We start from the raw sequence: 15,765 nt of genomic DNA, 5'->3' as shown, positions 1-15,765 counted from the left end.
ATCACACATTTTGGATGCCCCTTTGAACTTGTGAGTGACAATGGTACTCATTTCATAAATGAGGTGATCAAAGAACTCACGACAAGCTTCATGATATTCCACCATAAGTCTGCACATTATTATCCACAAGCCAATGGCCAAGCTGAGAGTACCAATAAAACTCTCATCTCTATTTTGACAAAGACAGTCGAGGCTCGTCGCACTGATTGGGACCTAAAGCTTACGTCAGCTTTATGGGCTTATTGTACTGCATATAAAGTGGCCATTAACTGCACACCGTTCAAGATGATATATGGCCAGGAAGCAGTTATGCCATGGGAGTTTGTCATTCCTAGTCTTCGTGTGGCCACACAAGAAAGCTGGAATGGTAATCCCCTCGTTGAGCGTTTATGTATTCTGGAGAGGTTAGATGAAGAAAGGCAATTGGCTGTGTACAATGCCCTTGTGGAGAAAGATAGAAGGAAAAAATGGTTTGACCGCCATTTAAAAGATAAAGATATTAAAGTTGCAGACAAAGTTCTTATGTATGGTGTACGTAACAAAAGAAGAAATTGAATACGTGATAAGGGACTGTATCTAGTGTGTGAAATTACCCCGCAAGGTACCATTCGTGTGGAGACTCTAGATGGAGTTGAAACAATTGGATTCCTCAATGGGAGTAAATTCAAAAGGTACTATGACCCTCTGAGCCAAGAAAAGTTGCAAGCCATCCATCAAAAGAAGGAAGCCAAGAAACAGGTAGAGCTTAAAAAAATACAAGCCCAAGTTGAGGCTCGAGAACGGCAACAACATCTTAGACGTCAACAAGATGCTAATTTGGGAATCACGTAAGCATTTTTTGAGGAAACTGGTGATGATTCATTAGAGTCTGAACCACCTCTATGATACTCGATTGAGCTAAATAGTCCCTATGGAAAAGTGTTGTATAATGCCTTGCTAGATATGGGAGCTCAACATAATTTGATGTCCTATGGAGTATGGTGCCAATTAGAGAAACCACTTCTATCTCCGAATACCATGAAAATCAAGGGCATTAATAAGAAGAAATCCACTGCTTTTGGAGTTTTTCAGACACCTGTTTCCTATGAAAATGGGAGTGTAGATCAAAGCTTTTTGGTCATGCCTGCTCGAACTATGGAAGGCAACATAAACCTAGGGTGTAATTGGATGTCGGCAACTAAGTGCAATATTGATTGGGGGACCGGGAGCATAACCACAGAAGAACCCACTTCCAATCCTACCACTCAACAAATTACTCGTGAGCTATTGACTCCTAAGGTACCACAATAAAACAAAATGTTGCAGTCTCAAAAGGCTCAAACTTCCTTATCAGTTGCTCACCCTTATTCAACTCCCATAGCCAAGATAGAAAGCGTGCCTATGAGGACTCAACTTGTTTTACCAAAGCTTACTTATAAATGGGTCCCAAAGACTTTATTAACGGCTCCTTCTATGGTTCAATATCACTCGACAAAGAAGCCTCGTCGATGCTAAGAAACACAAGGTTATTGCACGTTGGGTTCCTAAACGATTATTAGAAGCCCAAGCCTACTATGATGGAAATGATCAAATTTAGATCCCTAAACATAAACAAAATTCATCTGTCTCACTTGCAACACCAGGTAAATCCAATCCTACAACTTGCATATCTGCTATTGATCGGGGGAAGGGAAAGATCACAGAATACTCCACTCCTACTCCAGAACTAGTTTGGCGCCAAAGCCAAATCTATTCATATCATCTAGCTCAAGAAGGGGGAGTCACAAGAAGCTTCTAGTTCCTCATCTTATTCATGCCTCTATGAAGAAGCTCCTACACATCCTCCCCATTCCATTGTGAATAACAGGGAAACCATACAAAACTCCATGCCAGCACCTATAGAATCACCGCCTACTATGGTTGTAGATATGGCCTACCCACCAAAACCACACTATTTGCACTCTTTTGCTGATGGTGACTTCTATTCTCTTCCTGTGTTGGAAATGTATCACATGTGTTACCCTCTATTCTCCTTGGAATGAGATTTGGTTGAAAAACTTGCTCGTGAGAGAAATGTTGATAAGTTAGAGTGGCTGATACGTCTCTTGGTCACAAGTGATCCCTACTCCGATGGAGTCATTTCCCCGATTGACCAGGCTTTCCCTTATGCACCCAATGAGTATGCATGCCTCGTGACATTATTAGTACTACTATGTGTGGACATTGATGAGGAAGAGATCGATGATTGGACCAATGAGACTTCATTTATTTGGATGATGCGGATAGAGGTTTAGCTTTCGGGCTATCGGCCAGCCTCTACAACATTTCATTTATTTGGATGATGCGGATAGAGGTTTAGCTTTCGGACTACCGGCCGGCCTCTACAACATCCTCTTACCTTAATCCTCAGGGCCAAAAATATGATAGATAGATAGATTAGGAGTCTAGATTTTGTTTCAGCTTGTTTTTCTTGATTTTTCTGTCTTTTCACTCTGACATGCCTCCTGGAGGTATAGTGCTGTGTTGCTTGATATGGTTGTGTAGGAGCTTTGAGAAACACACAATACCTTATATGGATCTCCATCCACATATCTCGAGGACATCTTCTTCAACGACATGAGCATACTTTGTACAGGAATAGGTGTAATTCTTCCATGCTTGCTTTCCAGTTTGATTACTGCCATTTGTTTTATGTGTATATATTGTTAGTATGGCGTGATTATAGATTGTGACATTATGTTTGCTACTTTGCCCGTTAGATTGTATAAATTTGGAATCCTTTAGTAGCTTGCAGGAACTTTTAGAGTTTAGCTTTATTAGTTTTTCCTTTAAAGAAATAGCATGAATTTAGGTTAATGTTAGATGCTTGACCAGCTAATCTTGTGCGTGAAATTATTAATTAATGGTAGTGACATTAGCGGTGCTTAGAGGAAGAAGTTGGCTAGTAGTCCACAATAAAAATGGATCTAGCATATTGCTAATGAAGTGTAGTACACAAATCTTCAAGACTCATCACTCATTGCATGTGCTTGAATAAAATTTCAGGAGATCGATTACGATCGTGTGCCATGCCTGGAAGGGTGCTCTCTCAATTAATAAATCCTATTAACAAGTTCCAAAAGCAGAGAGCAAAAAGCCCCTAAGCATTCTGGCATTAAAAAAATAAAAATAAAAAATAAGCTCATAAAAATCGACATAAAAGCTAAAATAAAAATCATTGCTTGACCTTGCATTGCACCACATTCATCATTCACTTCCGTCCATTGCACGGAACACTAGTCTTCCAAAACCAAAGAGTATCAATTAGGCAACCACTCTTAATGCATGATTTTGCAAACTCGACAAGTAGGTTTAGATCTGGCATTAATCTTCAGTGTAGCTATTGACTACGAGACAAACTAATAGGGCCAAAACTCTAGCTCATTAATTTTTGAGGGTCCACTAAATGATCCTTACTTTATGCTTTCTAATTGGCAATGTAACTTTCATAATTTCATGTTATCTCTATCTAGCGATTGCTTGCTTGTGCTTTCACTCTTAATTTTTGAAAAGCTTGCAATATGTTGAACTTGCATACTCTCATAGTAACTATGGTTTGCAAACATTCTATCCTAAATGCTCTACCACCTCGACAAACGGGCTTCACCTCACTAGCTTCCGAGGACAGAATCTACATCAGGAAGGGGGGCATGTTAACCAATGATGAATACCTTATCACATTCTTATCACATAGATTATGAGTCATGGGCTGGACTTGTTGGTCCAATAGGTGTTGGGGTGATCGCCGATGAGAGACACACCACATATTTCATTTCGCAGTATTCTGACTTTGTCAGATCAATGTGGGCGTCCATGTGTGAACATGCCAAACCCATATAAAAGGGCCAATGTGACCTAAAACTCTCACTCTCTTAGTGTGCAATACAAAGAGTGCTCTTGCTCCATCTCCATATCCATCTCCATTATGTGCTCATAGGTGTGCATGTGTGTGTGTGTGCGCGCGCTTGAGGGAGAGTGTGTGTGTGTGTGTGATCGAGCATTGCGGCGGCTTTGGCGGCGACGAGGCGGTTGAGCGCGGCGGCGACGATGGCTCCCTCTTCTTTGCGGCGAGGATCCTTCACGACGACGAGCGTAGAGCGGTGAGTGACACACCATAGCCCCTTTGAGCTTGCTAGTTTAGGTTGGTTGTGTGCTTGCAACCTTCGTGGATAGCACACAGTGCTCGGCAAGTCCCTAGCTCCGACACGTGCGACAGAAGCACACACTCGGACAAGACATGCCTTGTCCAAGTTTACTTTTGGATGTCCCAGTTTACCTTTGACTAGATCCAAGGGTTGTGCGCGTCTCGTGATGTGTGTCGTAGTTTACCTGCCGTAGATCCCTGGGTGGACATCATGCCCTTCCTCCCCTTTTGGAAGGCGGTTACCTCTCTCTCTCTCTCTCTCTCTCGCCCTCATTCGCTTCTCTTCTCACAGTCTCTCTTCTATGGCTACGGGTTGAGCCAAACGGTAGAATCTTTTTGACCATTGGGCTTTTAATTAGGTACGAGCAAGTAGACATAGACGACACAAAGTGATAGCATTACAATCCGAAGTCTTTCGACAAAGAAATCCCTATCTCAAAATGTTTGCATATTAGGCGATGCTTACTTGTGATGCACCTGTAACTGCCTAGTTAAGAAGAGCACATCTTACATGGCTCTCGAGATTCTGTAAGGTCGATATTCTAAGCATGCATCCTACACTTTGGTTGCAATCTACATGTATCGCTAAATATCTTCTTACCTAGCACACATGGATCAAATACAATAGCACAATCTGCTCATAATTAGACAGAAAAAGACTAACATGACTTTTGAGGAAGATTTAACTAAAGTACTCGTGCATGTGATTACAACTATATGGGATAAAGAGGATGAGACTGCAGTGATTTCTTTCACCCAATTTCCAACAGGGTCACAAGCCTAAGCAACATCATGAATTCTCTCAATTAGCGGTGATACATGACTCTGGAGATGCATTGCAGCACACACAAAAGAGAGAGAGAGAGAAATGAAATGTTATATTAACATCTTCAAAAGGCCATAATGACCTATGAGACCCGAAAGTTACAAAGTGGTGGATCTGATACAAAGTCAGAGTAACAAAATAACATACCAACAGTACAAAACAAAGATATATACTATGGGGTCCTAAGTTGGTCGATGTGAGCCAAGCAACAAACTAAGCAAAAAATGGGCGGCTAGTTGGGATAGCTGAATCACAAGAGATCTATCATCGGTCGTTGGCGAATCTCATCAATTTCCTCCATGGTTAGTAGTCTGACCGGGCGTCGTGCATGCCTGGCTGGCGTGCTTCGAATTTTCTGTCGTAGCCTCCGTCGATGCTGTGTAGTTCTTCGCAGTCGCAGGCGCCTGGATTTTCCCAATTCAATCGCTCAGTCAATCAGTGTGCCTCTGGTGTGAGACGAGGGGGAGCTCTGCTGTGGGAGTGGCTCTTGCGGCTGCCCCGTGTCTACTCTGAAAGAGAGAGAGAGAGAGAGAGAGAGAGAGAGAGAGAGAGAGAGAGAGAGAGAGAGAGAGAGAGATGTGTTGCAAAAGCATTCAGACCCACGTACATAGGCCTGTGACTTTTATTAACAACAATAATAATATAGTCATTTTGTGCATTCATTTACGTATCTTTAGCTTACTAAAAAGCTCCATATCGCTCCTAATCTCTGGTCACAATTGGTAGGCCTTGGTGAGAAATCAATTCTCACCTTGTTCTCAGTGTTCTTGGACCAGGGTTTTACCCTAATTGACACTCAATGATAAGTGACCGACCTAGACGGTAAAATTCCTAATGCCATTTCTCATCTCAAATGCTGATAAATTCAAAAGGAAGAAAACATAATTAGGAAGGAAAGCAGTGAAGCAGGTCTGCAGAAAATGTCTCGCAGCAAGAAGGGTCGTGGTGGCGGGGCTCCGAAGCAGAGTAGAGGGGGAAAGCAAGGCAGAGGGCGAGATTCTGGCACAGAAGAGGGTGCCCATTTGGATTCTTCCTTTGTCAGACGAGGAGGCAGAGGCCCCAGAGCTCTCGTGGATCTCGCAATTCAAGCCGCAAATCCGCTACATCCCCTCTCACATTTCTTAAAAGAAGTTCTCTAAGCGATTGGCACTCACCATTTTCTGCAGCTGCTGGTTTGTATACATCTCTTTTGGCACTCCTTTTCGTGTCCACCAGTTGTTGTTTTTGATTTCCTGCTTCACGGCGCTCACAAATTGGCATTTTCAGATTGCATTGTACTATGCCTGTGGTATGAACTGCTCTTTTTGGGTTTTCTGTTTTTTTTTTTTTTTGGCGGTGCATTCAATTTTGCATTTGATGGTCAAAAATATATAGCTGCTTTGGCTTTTTTCTTGGGTTTTCTGTCAATGTTAAGTTTATAGTGCATTCAATTTTGCATTTGGTGGGAAAAAAATGAAGCTGCTCTGGCTTTTCTTGGCATTTCACTCAATGCTAAGTTTGTAGTGCATTTGGTTGTAAAAAAAAATTAAAGCTGCTTTGGTATTAATCTTCAGCATGCTTGCATCGAGTGTAATATGATGCGGTTATGTCTGCTTCACTAAAGCTTTGTACAGTCCGAGAAGGAATAAACACTTTGACATCATGTGCAACTTGCTTCCTTAATGGCCTTTCAAAGCTTCTCGCATGATGGGCATTGTGGAGAGTTATGAGAGTTAGGAACTACTTTTAAAAGAGTGTGGAAAGGATATAGAATATAAAGCTTCGCTCACAAGAAACCATGGGACTTTTAATGTGGATGTCAGCAGGACTTGAGCATCATGCTTTTAAATTCCCTTGCGTGACTTTACTTGTGAGATGAGATTATTATGACCTGCTATGATGGTTTGGGAGTCTCCACTTTGTTACGAGTGAGGCCTGTGCAGGTTGTTTGACAAGCCTTTTTTAAATAAATTTTTTGATAAATCATTGATTATCTTTGAATGGTATGTTCTCCTAGTTCTTCTCGATTAAATAGGAAAAAGGGGCACTTTTTGTTTTATTGTGAAGAAAGAGGTTTCTTTATAGGTCACGAAGGTAGGTTCATGTCATTGGCATAATAACCAGTGGTGTATAACTCCTTATTCTGTTTCAGTATGGTTGCCTAAGTGTACATTGTTAGAACTTAAGAGCCTTGTGGAGAGATTAGTACTCAAGATAGAGATCAATACAAGGCGGGGATGAAGGCCAAGTGTTTGAGACCATGGTAAACAGGGAGGGAGATCACTAATAGTGGTGTGAAAGTAGTTCAGCCACACTGCGAGGAAATGAGCGTGGGAAGGAGGGAATCTGCACAAGTAGGAGTTTAGGAAAAAGATGGGCAGCCTTTGTCACGTGACACATCCAACCCTATGTGTCCGTGGACAAGCTACACCATGATTAGGGTTCAGTCAGTCCAGTCAGTCTAGATTAGCAGTGATTTGGCACTTTTGTGAGTCTGTTCATAGACCGTACATGCCCAGTCACTTAGCATAGATGCATATCCTCTGGTTGTACACAGCATGATCATCGGTATTCCCACCAGAATATATCAGATTCAGTCAGGGGAATTTTCCAGTGCATTTAGCCTATTTTCCCTATTTTTAGTATTTTTCACTTATTATTTTTAAGTGACTTTCCAACAAAAGTAGGTAGGGCAATTTTGTTAAGTTAATATATAAGCAAACCCAACTTAGCACTTTCTGGCAGAAGAGGTAGCAGGAGCACATGCTCAACAGGCACCTTCTCAGCAGAACCCCAGCAGTACCCCTAGCGTATTTGGTCTCCATCACCATCTCCCTCTAGCCCTTGGGGTTTTCAGCTTGCATCATCGCCAACAGTCCTCCAAGCCCTGGTGTTTGCAGATCGCTAGCAGCAGTACCAGATCCCCTAGCGTTTTCCAGTTTGCCATCGCCGGAACTTCCCAGACATCCTAGCGTTTTTGCTAGCGTTTTTCACTTGCAGCAGCGTTTTCATTTTCAGCCATAAATGGAGCACTTGCAGCAGCGTTTTCAGCATCCTCCACAGTAGCAGATTCATCCCTTGAAGCATTGCAGAAGACCCCCATTTTCAGCCATAAAAACACAGCCAAAACAGTCATTTTCAGCCACCGAAACAGCCCCGAAATTTAGCAGATAGAAGATCACAGATTTCAGCCCTAAAGCTGTCGTCGTCATCACCGTCTTAGTTCCAAGTTGCATCAGTCCATTGCATCCGCATTGTACCACTTTGTGCAATCAAAAGTAGACCACTCTCGCCGACGAGAGTGGGACCTTCGGAGGAGGGTTTTACGTCTTTGGTGTTGTATCTCTCTTCTCTCTATCTCTCAGTCTCATACACTTGCACGCACAACGTCCATTCACTTTGTTTGTGATCATAGCACTTTCCATTAAGAACGGAAGGCTCTCCCTTCCATAAGAACTAAAAGAACCTTGAGCACAGTTCGGAGCACTCATCTTGAGCAAAGCGCAAACATTAATTCCGCTGCACCTTACATTGGTATCAGAGCTTTGGCAGTGTTCTGTATCACTCAAGGAAAGAACCACAAGAATTTTTCTGCTTGTTGAGGTCGCACGAACCCAAGTTCGCTTGGGCGTGTCGATTCCTAATCGTGTTTTGTGGAAGAGTGACATGAATCCCAAGAAAGAAGGGCTTGTCCAGCCTCCCCTTGTCTCTTTTCACTCATTGAGAGCGGACCGTGCACTTAGCGGCCTGCCAATCGACGTGAGGTGGGAAAAAAGCAACCTTGGTGTGAGCGCAAGGCCGCCAAGGGGTGCGTCCACGGAAAGGAGTAGAACTCGGGTAAAGAGAAGATCCTTCTCAAACACGGTTTGCAAGCGAAAGAACCTCAAGAACCAAGACCCTCAAGAACCTCAAGAACCAAGACCCGCAAGAACCCAAGTTCCTCGTGAACTTAAGAACCCAAGACCCCCAAGAACCCAAGTTCCTCGTGAACTTAAGAACCCAAGAATTCACAAGAACCCACGACTTCAGAATGGTCATCACTCGAAGCGGAATGGATACTTCGCTTGGAGGTGATGAGCATGAGAGAGGTGAAGAAGAATTTTCCCCACCAGGAGGTTTTTCTGACCCTTCCCCATCTACGACAAGGATTGCACTAACTCCTATGGAAACTTTCGACAAGAGGATGATGGACAGGAAGTTAGAAAGCAAAGAAAGAATAGTAGCCATAGAGCGCAAATACCAAGAAAGAATGGAAGCCATAGCGCGTGAGAGCGAGCAAGCACGTTTGGAAGCCAAAGCAAGAGAAGCAAAATTTGATCGCGAGAACAAAGAAAGAGAAGCAAGATTTGATCGCGAGAACAAAGCAAGAATGCAAGAGTTCTTGCGACTCTTTTCTCAAGTTCAGGCATAGATGCAAGAGAATCAGGAAAAGGAGACTCTCTCAGTCTCTTCTTCTCCGAAGCATGACACACAGGATTTGCATGATTGTGAGAAGCATGATGGTGATTTGATTGACAATGATTTGCATGATGATAAGCATGATGATTTGAATGACAAGCATGATGATTTGGATGCCAATGACAAGCATGATGATTTGCATAATCAAGATGTGATTTCTCACAAGCATGATGATTTGCATGATCAAGATGTGATTTCTCACAAGCATGACGAGTTGCATGAAGAAGATGTGATTGTTCACAAGGATGATGTGTTAGTTGATGCTTTTTCTAGCGAAGCTAACCTCGTTGTAGATTCGATCAATCACGAAGAACCGATCTTGGCTCTCGAGTCGAGGTCCAAAGAACCCCCACAGGACGATTCGATCATTCAGGATGTTGCTAATTGGACTATTTTCTTATTTTTAATGATTAAATCTCTTTTTTAGGATATTTTATTATGTGCACTAAGAACTCTTAAAAAGATTGTAGCTACAGGAACTGCAGTTTGCCATCAGGAACGGACAACTCTGATGTGTCATTTGATGGGTGACGATAAACATCGTGAAGGAGTTTCCATAAGTTCGGTGGAAAGGGCCGGGTTACGAGTGCCTCTGATGCGTCACATGATGGGTGACGGGTGCATCAGTAAGGGGGCATCCCATAGGCTAAGGAGGAAATCCGAACTGAGTAAGAAAATACGCGTAAGAACGCAAGCACAAGAATAAAGATGGGTTCAATGAAGCTTTTTACGAAAAGCAGGAACAGTCGCGGGAGGATAGATGTTTTCCCGCGAGGAGTCTGTGTCTGCATTGCATCTGTGTCGTAACCTGCACCCGGGGACGCCTGGAATGTGTCCGTGTAGCATTGTTTTCACTAATTGAGTGAGTTTTTAAAGTTTGAACAGGTTCACACTTTATTCTATTAAAGTGGTCGGTCACTTTTAAGTGACCAGGCTTTTATTAATAAAATAAAGCAAGCAAGGTCCTAAAAAAAAAAAGCCAGCGCTAAAACCTACGCCGGGGGGCTGAATTGCGATCTCTCTCTCCTCTCTCTAGAAAACGTGATTTTCTCTCTCCTCTCTCTAGGAGCGCCAAGCTCTGCTTTTGGACCCCTATTCCTACCGGGTGTCAGACCCTATAAAAGGGTAGCCAGTGTTTCAGTTTGGAGGAGCCGGAAGCAACAGGAAGTGCAAGCGCTGGGATTCTGGAGCAGAGACTAGCGACGGAATTTGCAAGTGCTCGCGTGACGACTGAGTACGGAGGTTGATTCTCCGAGCAAGGAGCGACAGGTATAAGGTGTTGATACGCATTGAGAATTGCTGCTTTGTGTGGTTTGTTTTGCAGGAATCTCCCGTCTCACGGGAAGGCCCTTCACGAGAAGTACGGCTTCACGCCTAAGTCCCTCACGGGAAGGAACGGCCCTGTGCCCAAGCCCTTTACGGGAAAGCACGACCTTCGGGTCTAAGACTATAGAACGGAGGGTTTCCTCGGGTTCTCGTGCTTGTATAAGAATTCTCCGTGAATAAAAGAATACTCTTAACGGGGGGGGGGGGGGACCAGCCCATCTTCTGGTCCCCAATACTGTGTCGATCTTCTCCCTTCTCTCATGTTTTCAAAGAATTATAATTTTCAGATTTTCTAAGTGCTCGTGTACGCTCCCGTTTTGTGACACAGGAAGAAGCGATCTTGGCTCTCGAGCCTAGGTCCAAAGAACCCTCACAGGAAGTATTCTGTGTTCGTATGATTAGTACGCACACATTTCATTTGTGATCGTTTCCTGTATTTTAGTCAGCGTCATTATGTGATCCCTTTTCCTACGCATGACATATTGTATGTTGAACACGTTTCTCTCATTGATGAGCACGAATGTATGTGGATTTTTCATGAAAAGTATGTATGTAAGGAAGTCACATTCCATGTCTCTTCGTTGGCACGACACAGTACCCGAAAGAGCACATGATAGTATGAGCACCAAGCATGGGCATTTCCGTTGTGAATTGCCACAGTTGATTGCTCTAGATCATACGAGAAAGATTCGATCGCATTGTTTGCATGTATTTGATGAACTGGTTGTCACTCCGTCTCTTTGTTCATCTACATTGCATGCACAGTCTTTGAGGAAGACAAGATTTTTTCCACTCAATTTACATGGAATAGGTATGTTCATGGTTTTGTGTTGGAAGTGGTTTCAGGAATTTTCAGCCATGGAGATTCTTGAAGAAGAAGGACGCACGACTCTCGACGAAGTTGAAGCATCGAAGGAGCCACAGAAGACTTTGTGTCGCTCTGGGCGCGGCCCAAAGAAGCAAGCGTTGCAGACCTTTATGAAGTTCAAGTACCGCACGACCCACACAACAGAGTGGGTCGACAAAGAGTCCCTTCCAGGATTCCGGATGTTATTGGCGATCTCCCTCGACGCCATACAGTTCGGTACCAGTACCTCACTTTGAAAAGGAGGGGATGTCACGTGATGTCACAAGCGTGTGATTACTATCTATCCTTTTTGTTGATTTCTTTCTTATTATTTATTCACTTTCACTTTTTGGAAACACCCCTGTGGAAATCTAATTGCCCTGCATTGCGTAGCTAGTGTGGAACTGTTCAGAGGGAGTCCAGGCCCGAGGGCAAGAGAGCACTAAGGTTGGACAAGGACTATGGTTAGCCAAAGTGGGGTCATTGACTAGCCAAAGTGGAATCCTTTGCTACAGAGGCTACATTCAGTTCTTGGTGTGGCTGCAGTGTACAAAGAGGGTCGGATGACCTAGAAAGATATAATGGCAGCATCTCCTAAAATTTAGGGAACTGCTATTTTGGGACGTGAAAATGTGTTCGCGTCATTACCTCCAGAATGACAAGGGGAACATTTTATTACTCTGCCGTGAAGTCAATTGGGCAACTGGTCGGGAGATTTTTAGGCGGCAACCCTAAAACGGGAAATAGCCTGTAAATGTGCCAAGTGGCACATTTCTGTGCACTTTCCTCATGCAAGAGAAGGTAGTGCTGAATTTATAGCTGGGAGGCTCATTTTGGAGCTCCCTGTCACAGGTTGAGAGCTATGGAGTGCTTCCTTTCCCTCTTATGTACAGTGCGGTGCCAGGAGTGATGCCCTGCACGCTACGCACTGCCCTCTCTCTCCCCTATTGCAGTATGTTATGCCCCTCTAGTGGGCTTTTCAATCGACCAATGTACAGTTGTGTGGGTTTATGCGCGATTGCTGAGGCAAGAGCCTCTTGCACAGGTACTGGATTAGCTAGCGGCTAATCCTCCGCAGGTACAAGTGATTCGGAGAGGTTTCACGTGCGAAATCTTGTCCGATTCAAAGGGCAAGTAGCCCTACAGGTGCGGGAGCTCGAGGACTTGCTACGGATGCGACCGGCACGCAAAACAGAGCCCAAACAGTGAATTATAGCCTGTTGTGTATTTTTGCAGGTTTAGGGTTTTGGCCCTAAACGGACCCTAATATCCCCAGAAGGTTCGGGGACGCGAGGGGACCGCTGTACAGGTGATCTGGCGCATTTTTGGGGCAGAAAACAGAGAATTCAGCGTGCTGCAGATTCTCGCCAGGTTTTGCAAAGTGTCCGTATGCGTCGGGAAAGTCATTCAATGCGTGGGGATACTGATTGTGAAGGGTCCTAATACAGTTATGTTGCCGAAATCCGGCCAGAACAATTGAAATTCAGCCAAGATTGTGTGGGGCAGCTTGTAGGGAACCACAGCTTTTATTCCCTCTGTTAAAGAATAAAGAAATACCGAAAGGGGCGCCTAATTTAGGGGCCAGTCTGGTGTCGGTCTTCTCATACAGGTGCAATCTAGCCAACCTGTATCCCTTTCCCCTTTGTTGTGTCTTGAAAGTACAGGTAAAGTGGGCGACAAATTAAATGGGTGAAAGCAAATAAGGTTTAAGTCTAAGGTCTACCGCCCTTTTTGGATCAACATGCCTGTTTCTTGGTTCCATCTCCGGGATTGAATCACTTTTCCCATAGAAGTGAGCCTTGGTCAGACAGAGGGGATCAATCATCATAGACAAGACAGGGAATTGCAATTATGGCTGACAGACCAAATGATGTGACTGAAGAGGTTTCCTCCTCACAGGGTCAACAGACACATGAAGTGGGTGAGTCTTCAAGACCACCACAGACTGATGATGATATATTCAGGACCCAGTTGGCTACTGCTGTGGCTATGTTCACACAAGTAATGCAGAACCCGAGGTTTTTAGCCTTTCTGCAACCTCCTCTTCCGTCTCAGCAAGTTGGGTCACTGGATCATATTCAGAAGCCTGTTAAGGCTCAAGCATAGAGTGATTCATACTGTAGAGTCAATGGAAACACTTGTACACTTGACGAAGAACATGCAGTCTCCAAAATCTGTTCCTAAGGTGCAAGAACAGGTGGCTGTAACAGACTTGGACACTCCAAGTCAAGAATCAACCGCGACAGCACCAAATAACCACTTCAAAACAATTCACAGATCACAATAGATTTGCACTGGCCCGGCGGAGTTTCGTGCCTAGAGATATTGGCCCCAAAGACTGGCGCCCCTTCCGGTATTTCTTTTTATATTAATCATTCATCAAAGTACAAGAGAGCGGTTAGGGTTTCACTCTCAGACTCTGCGTCCAGATGCTCTGAGAAGTGAGGCCCTCACCACTAATTTAAAGGTTACAAGGGATGCTCAAAAGCAGAGCCCCAAAAGCTTCAAATAAAAAACAATTGCTCTCTCTCTCTCACAGAGAGTCAAAACATGAAAGCAAAAGCATTCTCTCTCTCTTTCTCATTTAAGTAGAGAACAAGCGAAATTTGCGTCGCTCATCATTTTCCATTTTTTTTTTTTAATAATAATAATCCGCCTCCGCGATTTCCGGAAATTAGGGTTTTTGGCAAAAATTAGGGTTTGCAGGAATTTTAGGGTTTCTGGCAGAAATTAGGGTTTTTGCTGTCCGCCACATCATCACCTTGTGACATACCCCCCTCTTGAAAGCATTGTAATCGACCGCGATTACGCCTGCAAAACCGACAAAAGCCATAAACTGTCTTAGCAGACACTAACTGTTAGTACCTACGTACTAGGAACACACATCTAGCACATGTACAAAATCGACAGTCACATCACACGACATCACAGGACATCACCAGACATCACAGGACATCACATGACATTCAACATTCATTCGGATCTTAGACCATGATTTATCGGCAATGTAGCTAGCAATCACATCTAGGTCCAATCGGGACCTCATCGATGTCCGATTGACTAACCCCTATTGCAATCATGTCCATTCGAGATCAATCAGACCAAAATGCTGCAGTCATTTCGGCTATCAGTTCCTGCACTCACAAGAAGTCAAGAACAAATCAGTATCATAATCAGGAATTCCATTTCATAAAGTCATCAAGCAGAATACTGTCAGCTCTCAGTATCCTTGAAGCTCAAAGAGACATCAGTGACTTTAGTATCAAAATCGAGGCATCTGTTGACAAAGGAGTGGAGTGACTCCCCTCTTGTGCATCCCACTGCACCAGATCTCCGGCCAAGCTGAATTCTAGGTTCCGTTTGGAGTAGACTATGCTAAACCAAAACATCGAGGTAAAGTTTCACAATTCGAGGAGTATCTACTAGGTCCTCCTCCTCCATCCACTTCGCATCAAATGCAAGAAAGTTCTTGAACTAAACCAAGAACCGCCTTCGGACTTTACCTTTCTTCGTATCGTTATGTGCCAAAATCTGTTTAGGAACAAGGATCTCCTCGTTTTCTTCCACTTCGGTTTGCTCATCAGGCTCCCCATCATCAGGCACATCACCCTTAACAGGGTTCAAGAGACTCACATGCAATGCATTATGAATCCTCCAAGTATCTGGCAGTTTCAATCGGAAGGAGACATCATTTATCTTTTCAGTAATCTGGAAAGGTCCGTAGTATCACATACTAAGCTTTGGAAAAAGCCTCTCCTTTCCCTTTTTCTTTCTTAGGCGTGCCTTCTCAAAAGTAAAAGCACCCAATCATCCTCCTTCAGTTTCCAGTCGCGACGATGGTGATCCGCTGCCTTTTTCTGTCGTTCTTGAGACTTCTGTAAAGTCTCGTGAATCTTGGCAAAAGCCGTATCCAGTCTCGCGAATATTCATCCGCTTCAAATTTCTAATCTTTCGTGCTCAGGAAGGATGGAACCTTCGCAGCAGTTTCAACAATCTCACATGGCGTCTTCCCCGTCGAAGAGTGTATCGTGTTATTGTAGGCAAATTCCACCAAAGGTAAGTTCTTTTCCCATTGAGTCTTCTGATCCGAGATACAAGACTTCAATAAATCTAAAATCACTGAATTGGCAATCTCAAATTGCCCGTCAGTCTGCAAGTGGAACGATG

General features: G+C 43.8%; 1 protein-coding gene across 1 annotated transcript in view; it reads left to right on the top strand.

Moving 5' to 3' along the window:
* The first annotated feature begins 285 nt into the window (after positions 1-285).
* Positions 286-15,765, top strand: part of LOC147461046 (uncharacterized) — a 37,650-nt gene continuing 22,170 nt past the window's right edge. Inside the window, exons 1-2 of the mRNA XM_086504631.1 lie at positions 286-531; positions 5,959-6,160. Coding sequence (XP_086360757.1) covers positions 286-531; positions 5,959-6,160 — 448 coding nt within the window. The remainder of the gene's footprint in view (positions 532-5,958; positions 6,161-15,765) is intronic.

Source organism: Adiantum capillus-veneris, chromosome 3, assembly GCF_014529385.1.
Source record: "Adiantum capillus-veneris isolate H3 chromosome 3, ASM1452938v2, whole genome shotgun sequence".
In the NCBI taxonomy this organism is placed as follows: domain Eukaryota; kingdom Viridiplantae; phylum Streptophyta; class Polypodiopsida; order Polypodiales; family Pteridaceae; genus Adiantum; species Adiantum capillus-veneris.
Note: the sequence above shows the minus strand (reverse complement) of the source record. Positions and strands in the feature narration are given on the sequence as shown.